General features: G+C 43.1%; 1 protein-coding gene across 1 annotated transcript in view; it reads right to left on the reverse strand.

Moving 5' to 3' along the window:
• Positions 1-18,939, reverse strand: part of RAB8B (RAB8B, member RAS oncogene family) — a 90,481-nt gene that overhangs the window by 30,125 nt on the left and 41,417 nt on the right. Inside the window, exon 2 of the mRNA XM_029065482.2 lies at positions 750-810. Coding sequence (XP_028921315.1) covers positions 750-810 — 61 coding nt within the window. The remainder of the gene's footprint in view (positions 1-749; positions 811-18,939) is intronic.

Here is an 18,939-nt window from a genome sequence, read left to right on the forward strand (position 1 = left end):
CAAAATCTCTCGGGAATCCCCTAGCCAAAGACACACACAAAATATGGGACATACTGGGGAAAATATTTTTCTGGTCAAAAAAGAGATTTCCTCATTCCTTTATTCTTATGGGAGTGACAGAAATGCTTTTCTCTTCCATGTGACAATGCTTTCCTCATACACGTGTCACTCTCGTGCCCCTTCATTAGCTAGTTTGTTAAAATGTGGAGTGGTCTTTCCCAAGAAAATCATGAAATCAAAGATATTGCCCTAATCCAGTCCCCTCTGTGGACCTACTATGAGCTGGCTCTTGGCATGAGATAAGACGGGGCAACAGCTGGGAAGCTCCCTGCCAAAGACTCTTTTTAATAATAATAATAATAACGTTGGTATTTGTTAAGAGCTTACTGTGGGCAGAGCACTGTTCTAAGTGCTGGGGGAGATATAGGGCAATCAGGTTGTCCCACGTGAGGCTCACAGTCTTAATCCCCATTTTAGAGATGAGGTCACTGAGGCACAGAGAAGTGAAGTGACTTGCTCACAGTCACACAGCTGACAAGTGGCAGAGCCGGGATATGAACCCATGACTTCTGACTCCCAAGCCTGTGCCCTTTCCACGGAGCCACGCTGCATACCTCACTCATCCTGTTATGCTATACCGCTGCAGCAATTCAGACGGTTTTGTCCTTTTAAGACACCGTCATTTCCATTATTTAAATCACATCGTTCTGATGAAGGAGTTCTAGCGTTGGGCTTTTTTAATGTCTTACCATATTTGGAGCTTGATTTTCTTTCCGTCTAGCTCTATCGTTCTGATTTTAAAATCAATTCCTGTCAGAAAGAAAAAAAATAGATATGTCAAGTTTTTGAACATATTAGGAGAAGAACAAAGATTGCCATTGAATTTAAGATTCTCCAACGCACTGGAAAATGTTTTGGATTGAGAGAGGGAATGAGTGGTATGTGTTCCCTGAATGGCTTAACTCATGCTGAGGAGAAGAATTTCAGCTACCCTGCAGAGAACTTCAACATTTCAAGATGACTCACAGCTGAGGGGCGATGACCTGGAGGATGGGGAAAAAGACTGCATTACCCGGCGTGCATTTCCCCCAGGAAGAGTCAGGCTCTTACTCTTTTTTTTTAATGGTATTTGTCAAGTGCTTATTATATGTCAAGCACTGTTCTAAGCGCTGGGGTTGATAGAAGTTTATCAGGGTGGACCCAGTCCCTGTCCCACCTGGGGCTCACAGTCTAAGTAGGAGGGTGTAGGATTTAATCCACATTTTACAGATGAACCCAAGAGAAGTTAAGTCACTTGCCCAAGGTCACACAGCAAGCAGTTGGCAGAGTCGGGATTAGAACCCAGGTCCTATGACTCCTAGACCCGTGTTCTTTCCACTAGGCCAAGGGGTTGAAGCACAGCCCTTCCTATAACCCTTCCAACTTGTCCTAGTTCCACCATGGCTTCCAGGCATTTGAGCAGTAACATATTAAGTAACACCGTGGGACCCCCAGATGATAGCCTACTCCTTCTATATTTTCACATTAATATTTGATCACTACCAAAAAAAAAAAACCCCACTTGTTTAAATTGATTTTACCTAAAATTTTCTCTCCCATTTTGACCTACTACATTCCAAATTCTCCAACGACTTTTATTTTTCTCTCTCGTAATTTGCAGAATACAATAACCACCAAGTACGACCAAGCTTAACAGACTCTTTTAAAGTGGTAATTTCATTTCAATTTATCCAAATAGCCTGTCTTCAGACTCGCTGGCAGTATGGAGGAAGTTAAGTGCAGAACCATCCTTATGAGGCTAGAGCAGGAGGCACCCAGCAAGAACAGCCATGGAAAGGGGAGGCAGCGTGACGAAGACCTGCGTTCCAATCCCTCTGCCACTTGACTGCTGTGTGACCATGGGCAAGTCACTTAACTTCCCTGTGCTTCAGTTTCCTTCTCTGTAAAATGGGGGTTACATACCTTATGTCCTTTCTAAATTATACTATTAATAATAATTATGGTGCTTGATAAGCACTATGTAATAATAATAATGGTAGTATTTGCTAAGTGCTTACTATGAGCCAGGCACTTTACTAACGGCACCAAGCACTCTACTAAGCGCTGGCATTCATTCATCTTCTCTCCCATCCCCACAGCACGTAAGTACATATTTGTTATTGATTTATTTATATTACTATGTCTTCCCCTCTAGACTGCGAACTTGTTGTGGGCAGCAATATGTCTGTTGTTATACTCTCTCAAGTGCTTTAGTACAGTGCTTTACACACAGTAAGAGCTCAATAAATACAACTGAATAAATGAATGAATGGATACAGCTGCAGGAAATACTCTGACATTTGCATGGGTCTCTTCCAACTACCTAACATATAAAATGGCTTTTTAAACCTTGTTCATGGTCTACTTTTCTCCTGGGTGTTTGAAGTTCACTGGCTTGTTACTGCAAGAAGTTCTACCATTGTCTGTGATGCTTAACTGTCTTTTCATCCAAACACCTATTCAAAGATTTTCAATGTTTAATTCTTCCATTTTGTAGTGGTGTCCTTTGATACTTAGCATTTACAGGCTTTTGTCAAAGGCCAGCTGATATTATCTGCTGTGTGCTCTTTCTACTTATAAATATTTTGTTTCTCTCCCTTACTACCTGGTTAACTGCTTTGACCGTGGAGATCATGTCTGCTGCTCCATTGTACTTTTCCAAATGCATGGTTCCCCCTAAGTTCTCAATAAATACCAAAGGTACTATTAACCCTGAAAGCGAGCTTATTAAAAAAAAATCAGACTGGGGACAAAAAAGAATCACTCTCTGCAACAGTATACCTGTAAGTGAAAAGTGAAATTTTGTTCCACAGCATTATTACTGTAAGCAGCGTGGCTCACTGGAAAGAGCGCGGGCTTGGGAGTCGGAGGTCACGGGTTCTAATCCCAGCTCCGCCACTTGCCAACTGTGTGACTTTGGGCAAATCACTTAAACTTCTCTGTGCCTCAGTTACCTCCTCTGTAAAATGGGATTAAAACTGTGAGTCCCACGTGGGACAACCTGATCACCTTGTATCCCCCAGTGCTTAGAAGAGTGCTTTGCACATAGTAAGCACTTAACAAATACCACAATTTATTTTGAGAAGCTCAGGGGAAAGAACACGGGCTTTGGAGTCAGAGGTCATGGGTTCGAATCCCGGCTCCGCCACTTGTCAGCTGTGTGACTGTGGGCAAGTCACTTAACTTCTCGGTGCCTCAGTGACCTCATCTGTAAAATGAAGATTAAGACTGTGAGCCCCACGTGGGACAACCTGATTCCCCTGTGTCTACCCCAGTGCTTAGAACAGTGCTCAGCACATAGTAAGCGTTTAACAAATACCAACATTATTATTATTATTACTTCTACAGGTGCACCAACAGTAATTTAGGAGGAAGGCTGTAAAGGGCTAATGAAAAGTTCAAAGATGTTTGAGGCTGTTGTGTGCTGAGAAAATCCTATTCTTGGGGTGAGTTAATGGGCAACTTATTCAAACAGGAAAAGTGAGACAAAAGCCTAGCCTTATCTTATGTTAGGTAGAATACAATTAGTTTGAGAACAATGTCAACAGGGAAATACACAATCCACTTGTATGCAGACTTCTTTATTTAACTGAGGTTATCTACTATCAGAGGAACCATCAGATGAAAAGGTAAAATAGGGTTCCTCTCCTTTTTAATTTCAAAGATATGTCCTCTTCACAAACAGTGCCTAAAGTGTTGCTTAATGACACCAACTTAATAATCAATCATGAATTTTGGTACAGTGTCTGGCACATAGAAAAGCGCTTAATAAATACCATTTTAAAAAAAGCAAAGGGAAACATCCAGGAATTCAAGTGGGCCACGGTACTGCCTTGACACTTCAATTTTTTTGTCCATTCCTGGCTAGAGTCCTAGCCCTAAGGGACACCTGGGTTACATCTTCTAACCTGCTTGTCTGCTATATGACCTTGGGCAGGTCAGTTTACTTCTTTGGGCCTCAGTTCCCTCATATGTAAAATGGGTATTAAGACTGTGAGCCCCATGTGGGACAGGGACTGTCCAACCTGATTTGCTTGTAATAATAATAATAATGTTGGTATTCGTTAAGTGCTTACTATGTGCCAAGCACTGATCTAAGTGCCAGGGTAGATACAAGGTAATCAGGTTGTCCCATATAGGGCTCACAGTCTTCATCCCCATTTTACAGATGAGGCAACTGAGGCACAGAGAAGGTAAGTGACTTGCCCAAGGTCACAGCTGACAAGCAACAGACCCGGGATTAGAACCCATGATCTCTGACTCCCAAGCCTGGACTCTTTCCACTGAGCCATGCTGCTTGTATCCACCCCAGTGCTTAGTACAGTGCCTGAAATATAGTAAGCATTTAAATACCATAATAAAAATTATCATTATTATTATTATTATTATTAACAACACAGGCATGGAATCTTGGGAACTTCCAGTCCCCAACCCAGGATTAAAAATGGGACCCAGGCATCACCTCTTCCCCATCCAAAACCTCAGACTCAGTGAAGATGTCGGATGGACTATTAACCCTGTAGATCCTAGAAGACATCAGCCAAGTCAATCAATCAATCGCATTTACTGAGTGCTTACAGTGTGTACAGCACTGTGCTATACGTTTGAGAGAGTACGCTATAATAGAGTTGGCAGACATCCTCCCTGCCCACAACGACCTTAAGACAGAGGAAACGCCAGGGTTCCGCTGCTTCATTCATTCAATCGTATTTATTGAGCACTTGCTGTGTGCAGAGCACTGTACTAAGTGTTTGGGGGAGAACACAGCACAACAACGTGCTAATACTATTAGTATTGTTTTTGTCCGTCTGTCTCCCCTGATTAGACTGTAAGCCCATCAATGGGCAAGGACCGTCTCTATCTGTTGCTGATTTGCACATTCCAAGTACTTAGTACAGTGCTCTGCACATAGTAAGCGCTCAAGAAATACTATTGAGTGAATGAATGAATGAATGAACAATAAACAGACACATTCCTTGACCACAACGAGCTTTCAGTCTAGATGAGGGGAGCCAGATGGCGGTCAGGGAATGTGTCTACCAACTCCGTTGAACCGTATTCTCTCAGGTGCTTAGTTCTCTTGGCCTCTGAAGAATCCGGGGCCCATGAGATCATACGTGTGTCTTCCGGGGACCCGGGCAACCATTCAGCATGGCTATAAGAAGCAGCGTGGCTTAGTGGAAAGAGCACGGGCTTGGAAGTTAGAGGTCGTGGGTTCTAATCCCACCTCTGCCACTTGTCTGCAGTGTGACCTTGGGCAAGCCACTTAACTTCTCTGGGCCTCAGTTACCTCTTCTGTCAAATGAGGATTAAGATCGTGAGCCCCACATGGGACAACCTGCTTACCTTGTACCTACCCAGTGCTTAAAACAGTGCTTGGCACATAGTAAACACTTCACAAATACCATAATTATATTATTATTATTATTATTCCCTCTTTACAGCCTGATTTTCCAAGTGGAGGGGTGAGCTTTAAAAAGAAATCAAAATCCATTAGGGATTTCAAAATTCTTGCTTCTTTCTAGAACCAAATCAGACAAATTCCTTTGCTTCGGGAGAATAACCTCACAGTGAGAATCATCTCACAGTGACTAAATCTGCCCAAGGCAGGCTATTTTTTTAAATCAGTTTTCCTTGGGGAAAATCTTATTTAGGCTTAAATCTATATGGAGCAAGTGTGCCTTTCAGCTAATGCTCAAAGGCTGGGATTTTTTTTTTAATGGTAATTGTTCAGCCCTTACTATGTTCCAGGCACTTTACTAAGCACTGGGCTACATACAGGCTAACTGGGATTGTGGACAGGAATGTGTCTGTTATTATACTGTACCCTCCCAAGCGCTTAGTACAGTGCTCTGCACACTGTAAACGCTCAATAAATACGAATGAATGAACGAATGAATTGGGATGGACACACTCCCCATCCCACATGGGACTCACGGTCTTAATCCCCATTTTCCAGATGAGGGAACTGAGGCACAGAGAAGTTACCTGCCCTGCCCGAGGTCATCCAGCAGGCAAGTGGCGGTGCCAGGCCGGTTCTCTTCCCACTAGGCGCAGGGTGGCTCAGTGGAAAGAGCCCAGGCTTGGGAGTGAGAGGTCATGAGTTCGAATCCCAGCTCTGCCACTTGGCAGCTGTGTGACTGTGTCACTTCACTTCTCTGGGCCTCAGTTCCCTCATCTGTAAAATGGGGATGAAGACTGAGCCTCACGTGGGGCAACCTGATGACCCTGTATCTCCCCCAGCGCTTAGAACAGTGCTCTGCACATAGTAAGCGCTTAACAAATACCAACATTATTATTACCCCAGCGCTTAGAACAGTGCTCGGCACATAGTAAGCGCTTAACAAATACCAACATTATTATTATTATTATTGTTACTAGGGCAAGCTGCTTCTCTGATTAGTCGAACAACTGCTGGCTCATTAGTTCCACCTCGGAGCTGCTCTTGGAACTCTGAGGTCAACACATCTGCAAGATGGCCAGAGTGCATTTCAAATTCTACTACGGCTCCCCTCCCACCCTCCACACCCTGACCTACCAGCTCTGTCCTCTTGGCACCCTGGGGACCTGAGGGCAGGGCTGCTGAGGTGGCAGGAGGAGGGGTGTGACCTTTGCTCTCTTGGGAATCCAGACGGGGAGAGGTTAGGCAAGACAGGGGGCTAAGAGAGGCTACCAGCTTCTTCCTGCGCTTTCTCCTGGTGCCCGAAGTTGCAGAGCCGGGTTCTCATCCCAGCTCTGCCACTTGTCCGCTGGATGACCTTGGACAAATCACTTCACTTCCTCTGTGCCCTCATCTGTAAAATGGGGACCAAGCCTGTGAGCCAGATGCGGGACAGGGATCGGGTCCAACCTGATTACGGATACCATGAACAACAAAACAGGGTTTTCAAGCAGGAGCTGATGTGTTTAACAAAGGGCGACTTCCCAAGCGCACATCTCTCTTGCTCCTACTTCTGCTCCAGCAGGGCTCCAAAAATTAAAGTTGCAAATCCTTAGCAGATGGGTGAAACCAAAAAAAATCAGTAGCACCAGGCAGAACGCCTAGGTCACCCTCAGCCAAACCCCCAAGAGACTCAGGGCCTACCTACCCTATCTCCTTCCCAGGGTCCTGGGAATTCATTCATTTATTCATTCAAAAGTATTTATTGAGCGCTTATTATGTGCAGAGCACTGTACTAAGCGCTTGGAATGTACAAATCGGCAACAGATAGGGACAGTTCCTGCCCTTTGATGGGCTTACAGTCTAATCGGGGGAGACAGACAGACAAAAACAATAGCAATAAATAGAATCAAGGGGATGTGCATCTCATTAAAACAATAACAATAAATAGAATCAAGGTGATGGACATCTCATTAACCAAATAAATAGGGTAATAAAAATATATACAATTGAGTGGAGGAGCACAGTGCTGAGGGGAGGGGAAGGGAGAGGAGCAGAGGGAAAGGGGGGAAAAGAGGGCTTAGCTGAGGGGAGGTGAAGGGGGGGTAGAGGGGCAGCAGAGGGAGCAGCGGGGAATCAGAAGTAACTTCGAGAGGTCCAAAATCCCCCAGGGCCACCCTGGCCTGAGCCACTCCCACCTCTCCTCAAGAGGATTTGGGCAAAAATAAGCCTTCTTTGGAGGCACACAGACAGAAACTGTGGGTCAACCATAAGCACCTGGTCCTCTGTTTCCTTATCAGGCATGGCAAAGTGGAAAGCCAAGGCCTAGGCAAAAGACTGAACCACTCAGATTATGGTTAATGTGGAAACAAGCCCGTGATGTGGGCATTTCTACAGATGCCCATGTCTACCACTTCCAGGCTTAAGTAAGTCTCCTACTTGGACTATGAGCCCCATGTGAGGCAGGGACCGTGTCCCACCTGACTGACTTGTATTCATTCAATTATTATTATTAGCATTAACATTGTTAATCAATAGCAATCGATTATTATCAGTAATAATGACAATCATAATCTATGGTTTCTGTTAAGTACTTATTGTGTGCCAGGCACTGTAGTAAGCCCTGGGGTGGATAGAAGCAAATTGGGTTAGACACAGTCCCTGTCCCACAAGGAGCTCACAGTCCCAATCTCCATTCTACAGCTGAGGTAACTGAGGCCCAGAGAAATGAAGTGACTTGTCCAAGGTCACATAGCAGACAAGTTGCGGAGCCAGGACTAGAACCCATGATCTTCTGACTCCCAGGCCTGTGCTTTATATAATAATAATGTTGGTATTTGTTAAGCGCTTACTATGTGCAGAGCACTGTTCTAAGCGCTGGGGTAGATACAGGGTAATCAGGTTGTCCCACGTGAGGCTCACAGTTAGTCCCCATTTTACAGATGAGGTAACTGAGGCACAACCTCTGCCACTTGTCAGCTGTGTGACTGTGGGCAAGTCACTTCACTTCTCTGTGCCTCAGTTACCTCATCTGTAAAATGGGGATTAACTGTGAGCCTCACGTGGGACAACCTGGTGCTCTGCACATAGTAAGCGCTTAACAAATACCAGCATTATTAGAGAAGTTAAGTGACCTGCCCACAGTTACCCAGCTGACAGGTGGCAGAGCCGGGATTTGAACCCATGACCTCTGACGCCCAAGCCCGGGCTCTTTCCACTGAGCCACTCTGCTTCTCCTGCCCTGCTGCTTCTCATTCATTTAGTCATATTTACTGAGCGCTATGTGCAGAGCACTGTACTGAGTGCTTGGGAGAGTACATTACAATAAAGAGACACATTCCCTGCCCACAACGAGCTTACCGTCTACAGGACTGTATCTACACCCCAGCATTTAGAACAGTGTTCGGCACAGAGTGAGGGCTTAACAAATACCAAAAATGATTACAACACATTCAGTGGTTAAGCTCGGGCACTTGGAAGTCCAGCTGGCTCCTGTCTTTAAGAGGACTTGTCCTCCCAGAAATATTAACAGTCCTTTACACTGTAAGCTTGTGGGCAGGAAAAATGTCTACCTCTTCTGTGGTACTCTCCCAAGAGCTTAGTAAAGTGCTCTGCACACAGAAAGCGCTCAATAAATATGACTGATTGATCGATCCTTAGGCTCAAGAAGCTGGGATGGGTTGGGACCGCTGTCCCTTGTCTCCTCCCCACCCCCGCCACAGGGGATTCCTGGGTGTTTTCCAAGGAAAGTCTCCTGGATTTGGTTTCCTCGTGGGGGCTCAGAGAGAGACGTATTTTCTGGAGTTTAGAAAGCACTGTCATATTTGTCATGAATCCAGTTTTCCATGAATAAACTACTACTTATACATTGTGTTCACTCTGGAGGCTTTAACACGTTACATTCATTTTCTTACTCAAGACTTAAATTACTCTTAACTAACCAAGAGTTTGATGGTAACTTAAGATCTTAGCTCGTGTTCTTCTCTGGAGCCCTATCTGGTTTTTTTTTCCTCACTCCAGTTTGTCCCCTCTTATTTATTGGGCTTTTCAGCCCTTCAGGCATCACTTCTCGGCCTTCCTGGGTATTCAGAATCCTTTTGTTCCATTCTAATAATAAGCGTGGTCCTTGTTAGGTGCTTAACAATGTGCCAAGCAATGTACTCAGCAATGGAGTAGATATGAGATAATCAGGTCCCCAAAAGGGGTCAAAAACTAAGCAGGAGGGAGAACAGGTACCGAATACCGATTCTGCAGATGAGGCAACTGAGGCACAGAGAAGTTAAGTAACTTGCCCAAGGTCACAGAGCAGGGCTGTGGTGGAGTTAGGATTAGAACCCAGGTCCTCTGGCTCCCAGGCCCTTGCTAAGCCACACTGCTTCCCCGATCCCTTGCTCTGAGCACTGGATCCAGGCTAGGCATGAACAATTCATCAATCAATCAGTTGTATTGTATAAAATGTCTCAATTTGGTGTACTAAGTGCTCGGGAGAGTACGATATAAAAGAGTCGGTAAACACATTCCCTGCCCCAAAGGAGCTTATAGTCTAGAAGATCGGTTAGTATTCTTTCTTCTCTGACTTTTCCAACTGTTGGAAGAGGTTATGAGAGAGGATTCTAGTTGAGTTGTCAAAGTTGCAAATGCACATATGATATGCATTAAATCCATATCACATCTTTGTCACAAAGTCTTATAATCATCACAGAAATCAAGTTGATTTGGCACTCATTGAAAAATGTGGCTATGTTGCACAGAAGTTACAATGCATTTATTAGTTGAAATTCCTTCTTAGATGCTGGATTATTAGTTGAAAATCACATGAAACAAATAACTGAATTCTAACTTATAGAAGTAGACGATTTTAAAATGAAGGTTTTACAAATTAGCAGTTGATAAGTACTAAGTGACCATTCTTTGGTAAAAATATTCATTCATTCATTCATTCAATAGCATTTATTGAGCGCTTACTATGTGCAGAGCACTGTACTAAGCGCTTGGAGTGTACAAATCGGTAACAGATAGAGACAGTCGGGGGAGACAGACAGACAAGAACAATGACAATAAATAGAATCAAGGGGAAGAACATCCCATTAAAACAATAGCAAATAAATAGAATCAAGGTGATGTATATCTCATTAACAAAATAAATAGGGTAATGAAGATATATACAGTTGAGCGGACGAGTACAGTGCTGAGGGGATGGGACGGGAGAGGGGGAGGAGCAGAGGGAAAGGGGGAGAAGAGAGTTTAGCTGCGGAGAGGTGAAGGGGGGGTAGAGGGAGCAGAGGGAAAAGGGGAAGCTCAGTTTGGGAAGGCCTCTGGGAGGAGGTGAGCTTTAAGTAGGGTTTTGAAGAGGGGAAGAGAATTAGTTTGGCGGAGGTGAGGAGGGAGGGCATTCCAGGACAGCGGGAGGAGGTGGCCCAGGGGTCGACGGCGGGATAGGCGAGAACGGGGGACGGTGAGGAGGTGGGCGGCAGAGGAGCGGAGTGTGCAGGGTGGGCAGTGGAAAGAGAGAAGGGAGGAGAGGTAGGAAGGGGCAAGGTGAAGGACAGCCTTGAAGCCTAGAGTGAGAAGTTTCTGTTCTGCGTGGAGGTCAATAGGCAACCATTGGAGGTTTTTAAGAAGGGGAGTGACATGCCCAGAGCATTTCTGCAGGAAGATGAGCCGGGCAGCGGAGTGAAGAATAGACTGGAGCGGGGAGAGAGAGGAGGAAGGGAGATCAGAGAGCAGGCTGACACAGTAATCTAGCCGGGATACTGTTCAAAGCAATGTGTTCTCTTTACAGAGCAAGAACCTCTTGGGCTGAAATCATTAAGCAAAGACAATATCTATATCCAGTCCTATCAGTGAAAGATTCCAATAGGTTTTTGGGTGAAAATGGACTAACCTAAAAATTTACAAGATATTCTGTCACTGAATACTATTTTTCAGAAAGACCACTAAAAGATTAAACCATTTGGGCTAATTTTAGCTTTATTTATAGCACAAGAGGTAACGGGAAAGGTTTTCTTGAAGGGAAATGATCTGGTCAGCAAGGATATTTTGAACTGGCATGAAAACACCAAATTGAGACATTTTATAAAGTTATTTTTTTTTTACCTGAATAAAATGAACTAGAAAAATTCAAGTGTTCCTTTCTTTGGCTACTCTGAGAACAGGAAGTGGTTACTGGAGCCCTGTTTATAGCCTAAGTTGAGAGAGACATACATTACCACTTCCTACTGAAGAAGTTTCATGCTCTGCAATGCAGTAGACACACATCCAGATGAAAAGATCACAGCAAACAAGAACTTGAACCAGAACTTGCCCGAATACCAGCATCAAAAGAGAATTCCACAGTCCATCACTAATAATAAGTCTCAGAAGTAACACTAGATCAAACAATCAATCCATCAATGGTTTATAGAGTGCTTACTATTTGCAGAACACTGTACTAGGTGCTTGGGAGAGAACAATTCAACAGAGTCATAACAGACTAGTTGATTGAAAATGTCCTGAGAGAATAACATGAACAGCAACTCCTGTAATATAACCAGAGCAATTCAGATAAGTATACTGAAACATCTCGAATGCTTGAGATTTGAATATTGCATCTTTTGAGAGCAAAAATTATTTGGCACTCGTTTGCATCATTGGAGAATGGCAAAATTAATGCATGACAAGTCTTTTTTAACAAATTTTGCACTTTCAAAAGGAATTGTATAAGCGTTACTCAATCTGGAAGCACCGACATGCCTGACAGTGTCAAAATATGAATTTCCGAGGTTCTTATGGAGCAACATATGTCTTACCTTCTGTAAAATAACTGCCTGTGGAAGTTTTAACTTAAAAAAAGCCAAACTAATTTTTGCTCTAATTCAACAAAAACCTTTGTACTTCTCTAGGGCTTCTCCTATGATTTTCCTCTGCAAAAACCCAAGTCAACCTCTAGAATGGAGCAGTTCCAAAAATGAGGCAGGAGAATGGTTTCCAGCCCCCAGACCCTGTTCATTAAAAATGGCTTCAATCTGGAAAGCCATTTCAGCCTGGACTACACTGACTAAACATGGTATTTCTTTGACTAGAGAACCACATCCCAGTTCACCTAAGCTTTGAGAGGGTCTTTGGGGGAGTCACTCCAAACGTGGCAACCAAAATAAAATAGCTGCTCTCCTTTGCTGTTGCTGTGGGAAATCCCTATTGTCTATTATTGGAATAACCGCTGGAAAAAGTGATACCACCATCCTGATGCAGTTGTTCAAAAAACAGAAATGAAACCAATGCTTTGGAGCTACCCAAGACTTCAACGTGTCACACTTTCCATTCCCTTCAAGGCAAATGGAAACAAAGCAGCAAGGAAAGGATAAAATATTCTTCATGAACGGCATTATGCTCTAAATGCATTAGAAGAGCCAGGAGATCAAGATGCGAGACAGAAAAGACACCCAGCATTAGGGTTAGAGAAGTACCGTGGCCTAGGGGATAAAGAACAAGCCTGGGAGTCAGAAGGACCTGGCTTCTAATTCCGGTTCCATCACTTGTCTGCTGTCTGACCTTGGGCAAGTTACTTCTCTGTGCCCTGTTGGCTCATCTGTAAAATGGGTTTTAGAATGTGAGCCCCATGGGGGGCAGGGACTGTATCCAATTTCATTACTTTGTATCTGCCCCAGCACTTAGAAAAGTGCCTGGCATATACTAAGTGCTTAACCATTAAAAACAAGGGGCAGGGGGAGGGGGTTGGTCAGGAAGTGGCAATTTGTAGCCTATTTTCGACACCGTTGCCTCATCCTCCCACAAACCCCTCTCCTCTGATGAGTGCTGTATGAGCTCCTGACTTGTCATTCAATCAGCAGTCAGAATGACCATGATTCTCCCCAGCTGTTTAGTGTGTACACACACACAAACACACACGTGTACACTATGTGATCTAGAAGTAAGGCACTGTTAGTGCTTTTTTTTCATTCTGATTATAAAGTGATCTGCTGGAACCAAAAGATCAGTCTTTCCATCAACAGAATCATTCTAACTCTATCAATCAGTCAATCGATGGTATTTTTTTTTTTTGAGTACTATGTGCAGAGCACTGTACTAAGCGTGGAGAGAGTACAATATGACAGGACTAGCGGACATTTTCCCTGCCCATAACGAGCTTAATTCGTGGTGAACTGGAAGCTTTTCCATTTTGTATTATTGTAGCAAAAATCACTGGGGAACCTAGGGGCAATATCTGTAAAGGGTAAAGTTACTGAAGAATTTAGCCCTTAAAATACAGAACAATGCAGTCATTCAGGCTAAGTTCATGCCCAGCCCTGACAGCAGAAGATACATGTGACTCACTGCCAGGATCACCCTTGTACTTTCACTTTTGGCAGTCTCTACTTGTTTTTTGACATTATAGGACTAGCTAAGCTGTTTAGGGTAGAACTAAGGTAGAACTAAGAGAATCAGCATGGCCTAGTGGATAGAGCACAAGGCCTGGACGTCAGAAGGACCTGGCTTCTGATCCCAGCCCCACCACTTGTCTGTTGTTTGACCGTGGGCAAGTCACTTAACTTCTCTGTGCCTCTGTTCTCTCAGCTGTAAAATGAGGATTGATCGTGAGCTACGCGTGGGACACGGACTGTGTCTGAACTGATTTACTTTTATCTAGTCAGTCAATCGTACTTACTGAGCGTTTACTGTGTGCAGAGCACTGTACTAAGTGCTTGGAACAATACAATATAACAATAAACAGACACATTCCAGCACTTAGTACAGCACAAGCATTTAATAAACACCTTTTTTAATAAAAAAACTATTATGGCAGCCAGAACTAAAGGTCACTGGCAGCAGCCCCACCCCAGGGAAGATGCTTTTGCTTAGCAATAGGATCTCTTTCTCCCTCCCTCACTTTCTTGCCTACAAAACAATCTCTACAGTCACCCGTTTCTAAGACTACTATAACTGAAAACAAAGAGGTTTTTTTTTGAGAAATCGCTTGTATTTTAAAATAAATAAATATGACTATTTTGCAGACAAAATAATTTGGACCCTTGGAATTATTTTATACTTCTAATTTATGGCACGGTGAGAAAAGTAGAACACAGTGAAAGGAGAAAAGGAAAGACGACCATAAAGGCGGTGAAGATTGATAATTCTGGCTTATTTCGGCCGATCGTTACTTGAATTTATAATGTCCTGGGTCTCAGTAGCCAACGTGGTCTTCTCTTGATGTAAATCAAACTAGCTCACCCAAATCGTCTACCTAATTAATCAACTCTTACGGCCTAACTTAGCCACTGTGACAGATGGGTAATTATACCAAGCTAATATTTTTAAAAAAAGGTTAAAACAAACAGATGGAATATAGGCAAGTATGGGGATGAGAAAAATTAACAAATAGCAAAAATGGAATATACTGTAATCCCTCTTTTGATCAGTATACTGCTAGTTACACTATTTAGGGATGTAACCAGAATCCATTGATACAAAAATTAAGTGTGCTATATACACTAAGATACACACACAACAGCAAGAGACACTGCAAGAGAAGTAGTGTAGCCCAGTGGATAGAGTACGGGCCTGGGAGTTGGAAGACCCTGGGTTCTAATCCCACCTCTGACTCTTGTCTGCTGTGGGATCTTGGGCAAGTGACTTCACTTCTCTGGGCCTCAGTTACCTCATTGGTAAAATGGGAATTGAGACTGTGAGCCCCATGTGGGACAGGGACTCTATCCAACCTGGTTATCTAGTACCTTCCCCAGTGCTCAGCACCGGGTCTGGCACAAAGTAAGTGTTTGACAAGTACCATTTTTTTAAAAACACACACAAAACACAACCATGTACGCATCCTGAATATTCAAAGAAATCGGTGAAATTCATCTATGTGAGCCTGTTGTTGGGTAGGGATTGTCTCTATCTGTTGCTGAACTGTACTGTCCAAGGGCTTAGTACAGTGCTCTGCACAGAGTAAGCACTCAATAAATACGACTGAATGAATGAATCTATGGGTTCATGTTGGCTGAAAAGGGCCAATTAGGGTAATAGTTCTGACCACATTAGACACCCACCAGGACCCTCAATCAATCAGTGGTATTCCTTGAGCACTTACTACATGCAGAGCACTGTACTAAGCACTTGGGAGAATAAAACAGAGTTAGCAAACGCGGTCCCTGTCCATAACAACCTTAACGTCTACAGGTATAAGAGTCAGTCAATCGCATTTATTGAGCACTTACTGGGTGCAAAGCAATGCATTAAGCGTTTGGGAGAGTACTGTATAAGAGACACATTCCCTGCCCACAAAGAGCTTACAGTCTAGAGGGGGAGACAGTTAATCTAAATGAATAGGTTATATCCGCTGTGCCCTAAGATGTAGACTCATACAAGCAAATGTATGTATTGAACAAAGCCAGGAGTAATTACGGGACATTTTTTATATCATAAGGATGAGGACACACCTCCTTGTCCCATAACCTCTAGCACTTACCCTACAAAATACAACTAGGAGCAGCACCTTGTGCCCTTATTCTGAAATGGCGACTGTTGACAATTCATTCATTCAAGAGTATTTATTGAGCACTTACTCTGTGCAGAGCACTGTACTAAGCGCTTGGAATGTTCAATTCGGCAACGGATAGAGACAATCCCTGCCCATTGACGGGCTTACAGTCTAGCCCAGACCACTGATTAATGAACTGCGTTCAACTAACCCCTCAACTAACCACCATTTAAAATAATGAACCCAGAAAAGACATGAATAATAATTATATGCAAGGGCTGAAAATGGGTGGATTTTCTAAATGTGCCAACAATGCTTTAGGGGGCTTCTTTTCAAAAAGTTCAATTTTATCACCAAGGATGCTTTAAAGGGGTATCCATCAGATCTGTCCAAAATCACATTCCTACAGCTGACACTAATGGATTCTGATGATAATGTGACATAAGGCGGAAGTGATTTTTACATGCTAAAAGAAATAATGATCGCCTGTCTTTTTTTTTTTTAATTCCGTAGGGTAAAAGTTTCAGCAGTGGAAAGCAAGGAATTAAGCTGCTAGTTCTCACTGAAACCCTTGATGAGATAATTAATAAATTTGAGTTTATTTTATCTATTTAACTGGGGGGAAAATGGGTGGCTATTCCTGACCCATAAGGAGAACAGTGCTTGGCATGTAGTATGCACTTAACAAATATCAGTATATTATTATTATACTGTGAAACAATAATAATTATGGTACTTCAGTGTTTACTATGTGCCAAGCACTGTACTAAGCACCGGGCTTGATACAAGTTAATCAAGTTGGACACAGTCCCTGTCTCACACTCTTCATCCCCATTTCACAGATGAGGTAACTGAGGACCGGAAGTTATGTGACTTGTCCACGGTCACACAATAGACATGTGGCTGAGCCAGGAATAGAATCCAGGTCCTTCTGACTCCCAGGCCAATGCTCTATCCACTAAACCACGCTGCTTTTCTAAACTTCTGGTAATCCATTATTGGAAGCATTTTACAAAGCTGAATTCAACCTAGTAGTCTGGGATTTATTATTTAGGCCCTTTGGTTCAGTGATATGTCAACTGACCATTTCACTGTTTATCATTCATTCATTCAATCATATCTACTGGGCACTTACTGTGTGCAAAGCACTGTACAAAACGCTTGGGAGAGGACAATATAACAACAGACACATTCCTGCCCACAATGAGCTCACAGTCTTGAGCCTCCACCAGAAAATGTGCAGGCTACCCCCATCTCAAAATAGCTTGGAAAACTGAGTTGCTGAACTATGGTTTCTTACTTCTAATTCAAGTAATTTAGGAGCTCCTGGGGAGAGGGGAATTGAATCAACAAGGGAAGGGGTGCAGGAAGCAATTGTACACTCTTTAATAAAGTGAATTCATTAGATTAAAAATGGCATCCAAGTAAAGAATGGTGGTGAATCACCAGATCCCAGACAAAGGGCTTGAAGGTCTTTGTTTAATGGCTCATTGAGCATCTTTTCTGTTTCCTGTTGTTCTGCAGGACAGCACTCTCCTCCCAGTTCCTTATTAAAATTGGGTTAAAAGAGAGCTATGTGACTGGGAACAATTTAAAGAAAAATTCTGGATGATGAGGTTTGAGTACACTTCAAGCAATAAGGAGATAATTTGCACAAACCTCTGCAGCTACTCAAATGATTTGAAAAAAAAATCCCCCAAATAAGATTGTGTTTTTCCACTATCACAGAAAAATGCCATCGACGCAACTTTCACTGACGTTGAGTAGCGTGGCCTAGTGGAAAGAGCAAGGGCCTGGGCGTCAGAAGGACCTGGGTTCTAATTCCAGCTCTGCCGCTTGGGCAAGTCACTTCACTTCTGTGCTGCAGTTCCCTCACCTGTACAGTGGGGATTAAGACTGTGAGCACCATGTGGGACAGGGACTGTGTCCAACCTGATTCGCTTGTATCAGTCCCAGTGCTTGGAACAGTGCCTAGCACATAGTAAGCACTTAATTACCACAGGAAAAAAAAACCCTTTGAAGTCTCTATTATTTGAGCAAGTTGAAATGAGTAACTAGAATTTACCCAGATGAACAAAATGAAAACTCACCCATTCATCATCATAATAACAATAATATTGGTATTTATTAAATGCTTACTATGTGCAGAGCACTGTTCTAAGTGCTGGGGTAGATCCAGGGTAATCAGGTTGTCCCACATGAGGTTCACAGTCTTAATTCCCATTTTACAGATGAGGTAACCAAGGCCCAGAGAAGTGAAGTGACTTGCCCAGATCACACAGCTGCCAAGTGGCAGAGCCAGGATTCGAACCCATGACCTCTGACTCCCAAGCTCGGGCTCTTTCCACTGAGCCACGCTGCTTCTCATGTGATCAGTAAGTGGAGGAAAGTTGGCAATTTTAACAGGATGCTAAATCAAGTTTTGGAGACCAAGGATTTCCACATTTAGTGGTCACCTTTTTACTGCAATAGAGGAGAGTCACTCTGACAGGAAATGGCGCATATCAGTGATGCAGATAAGCTAAGACTTTGGTTGGTATATCCTGACTAGTGAGTTTTTCCACTGAAAGGCCCTCATTCTTGCTTCCAGAATCAAGCAGTGGTATTTACTAAGTGCTTCCTGTGCGCAGAGTATTGTGCTAAGCGATTGGGAAAGCACAATACAATAGCACTGCTGTACACAAAAAGCTAATAGTCTGCAGAAGGATGATGTACCCAAAAGGAAATTTTCAAGGCTAGTGTCAGGAACAAAAGTGAACACAAAAAACAAACTTTTAAGCAAAGCAAGTTTGGAACAGCAGAAAGGCCAACTGAAGTATTTCAAAGAACGTGTATTTAACCCACAATTAATAGAAAAAGATAGCGCAATACTTAAAACTTTGGGGTTTTTTTTGTTTTCATTTCCCATATTGAAAAACAAGAAAGTGAGAAAGTGGAAAACTTGAATATAGTTACAGAGTAAAAATTAATATGTTGGAAGATATTAAAAACACAGGTATAACATAGTTATTTGCAAAGCCAAACACTTTAAGGGAATCGGATGGGCTGCCTCTGGTTTCATTTT

The sequence above is a fragment of the Ornithorhynchus anatinus genome, chromosome 5, assembly GCF_004115215.2.
Source record: "Ornithorhynchus anatinus isolate Pmale09 chromosome 5, mOrnAna1.pri.v4, whole genome shotgun sequence".
Classification (NCBI taxonomy): domain Eukaryota; kingdom Metazoa; phylum Chordata; class Mammalia; order Monotremata; family Ornithorhynchidae; genus Ornithorhynchus; species Ornithorhynchus anatinus.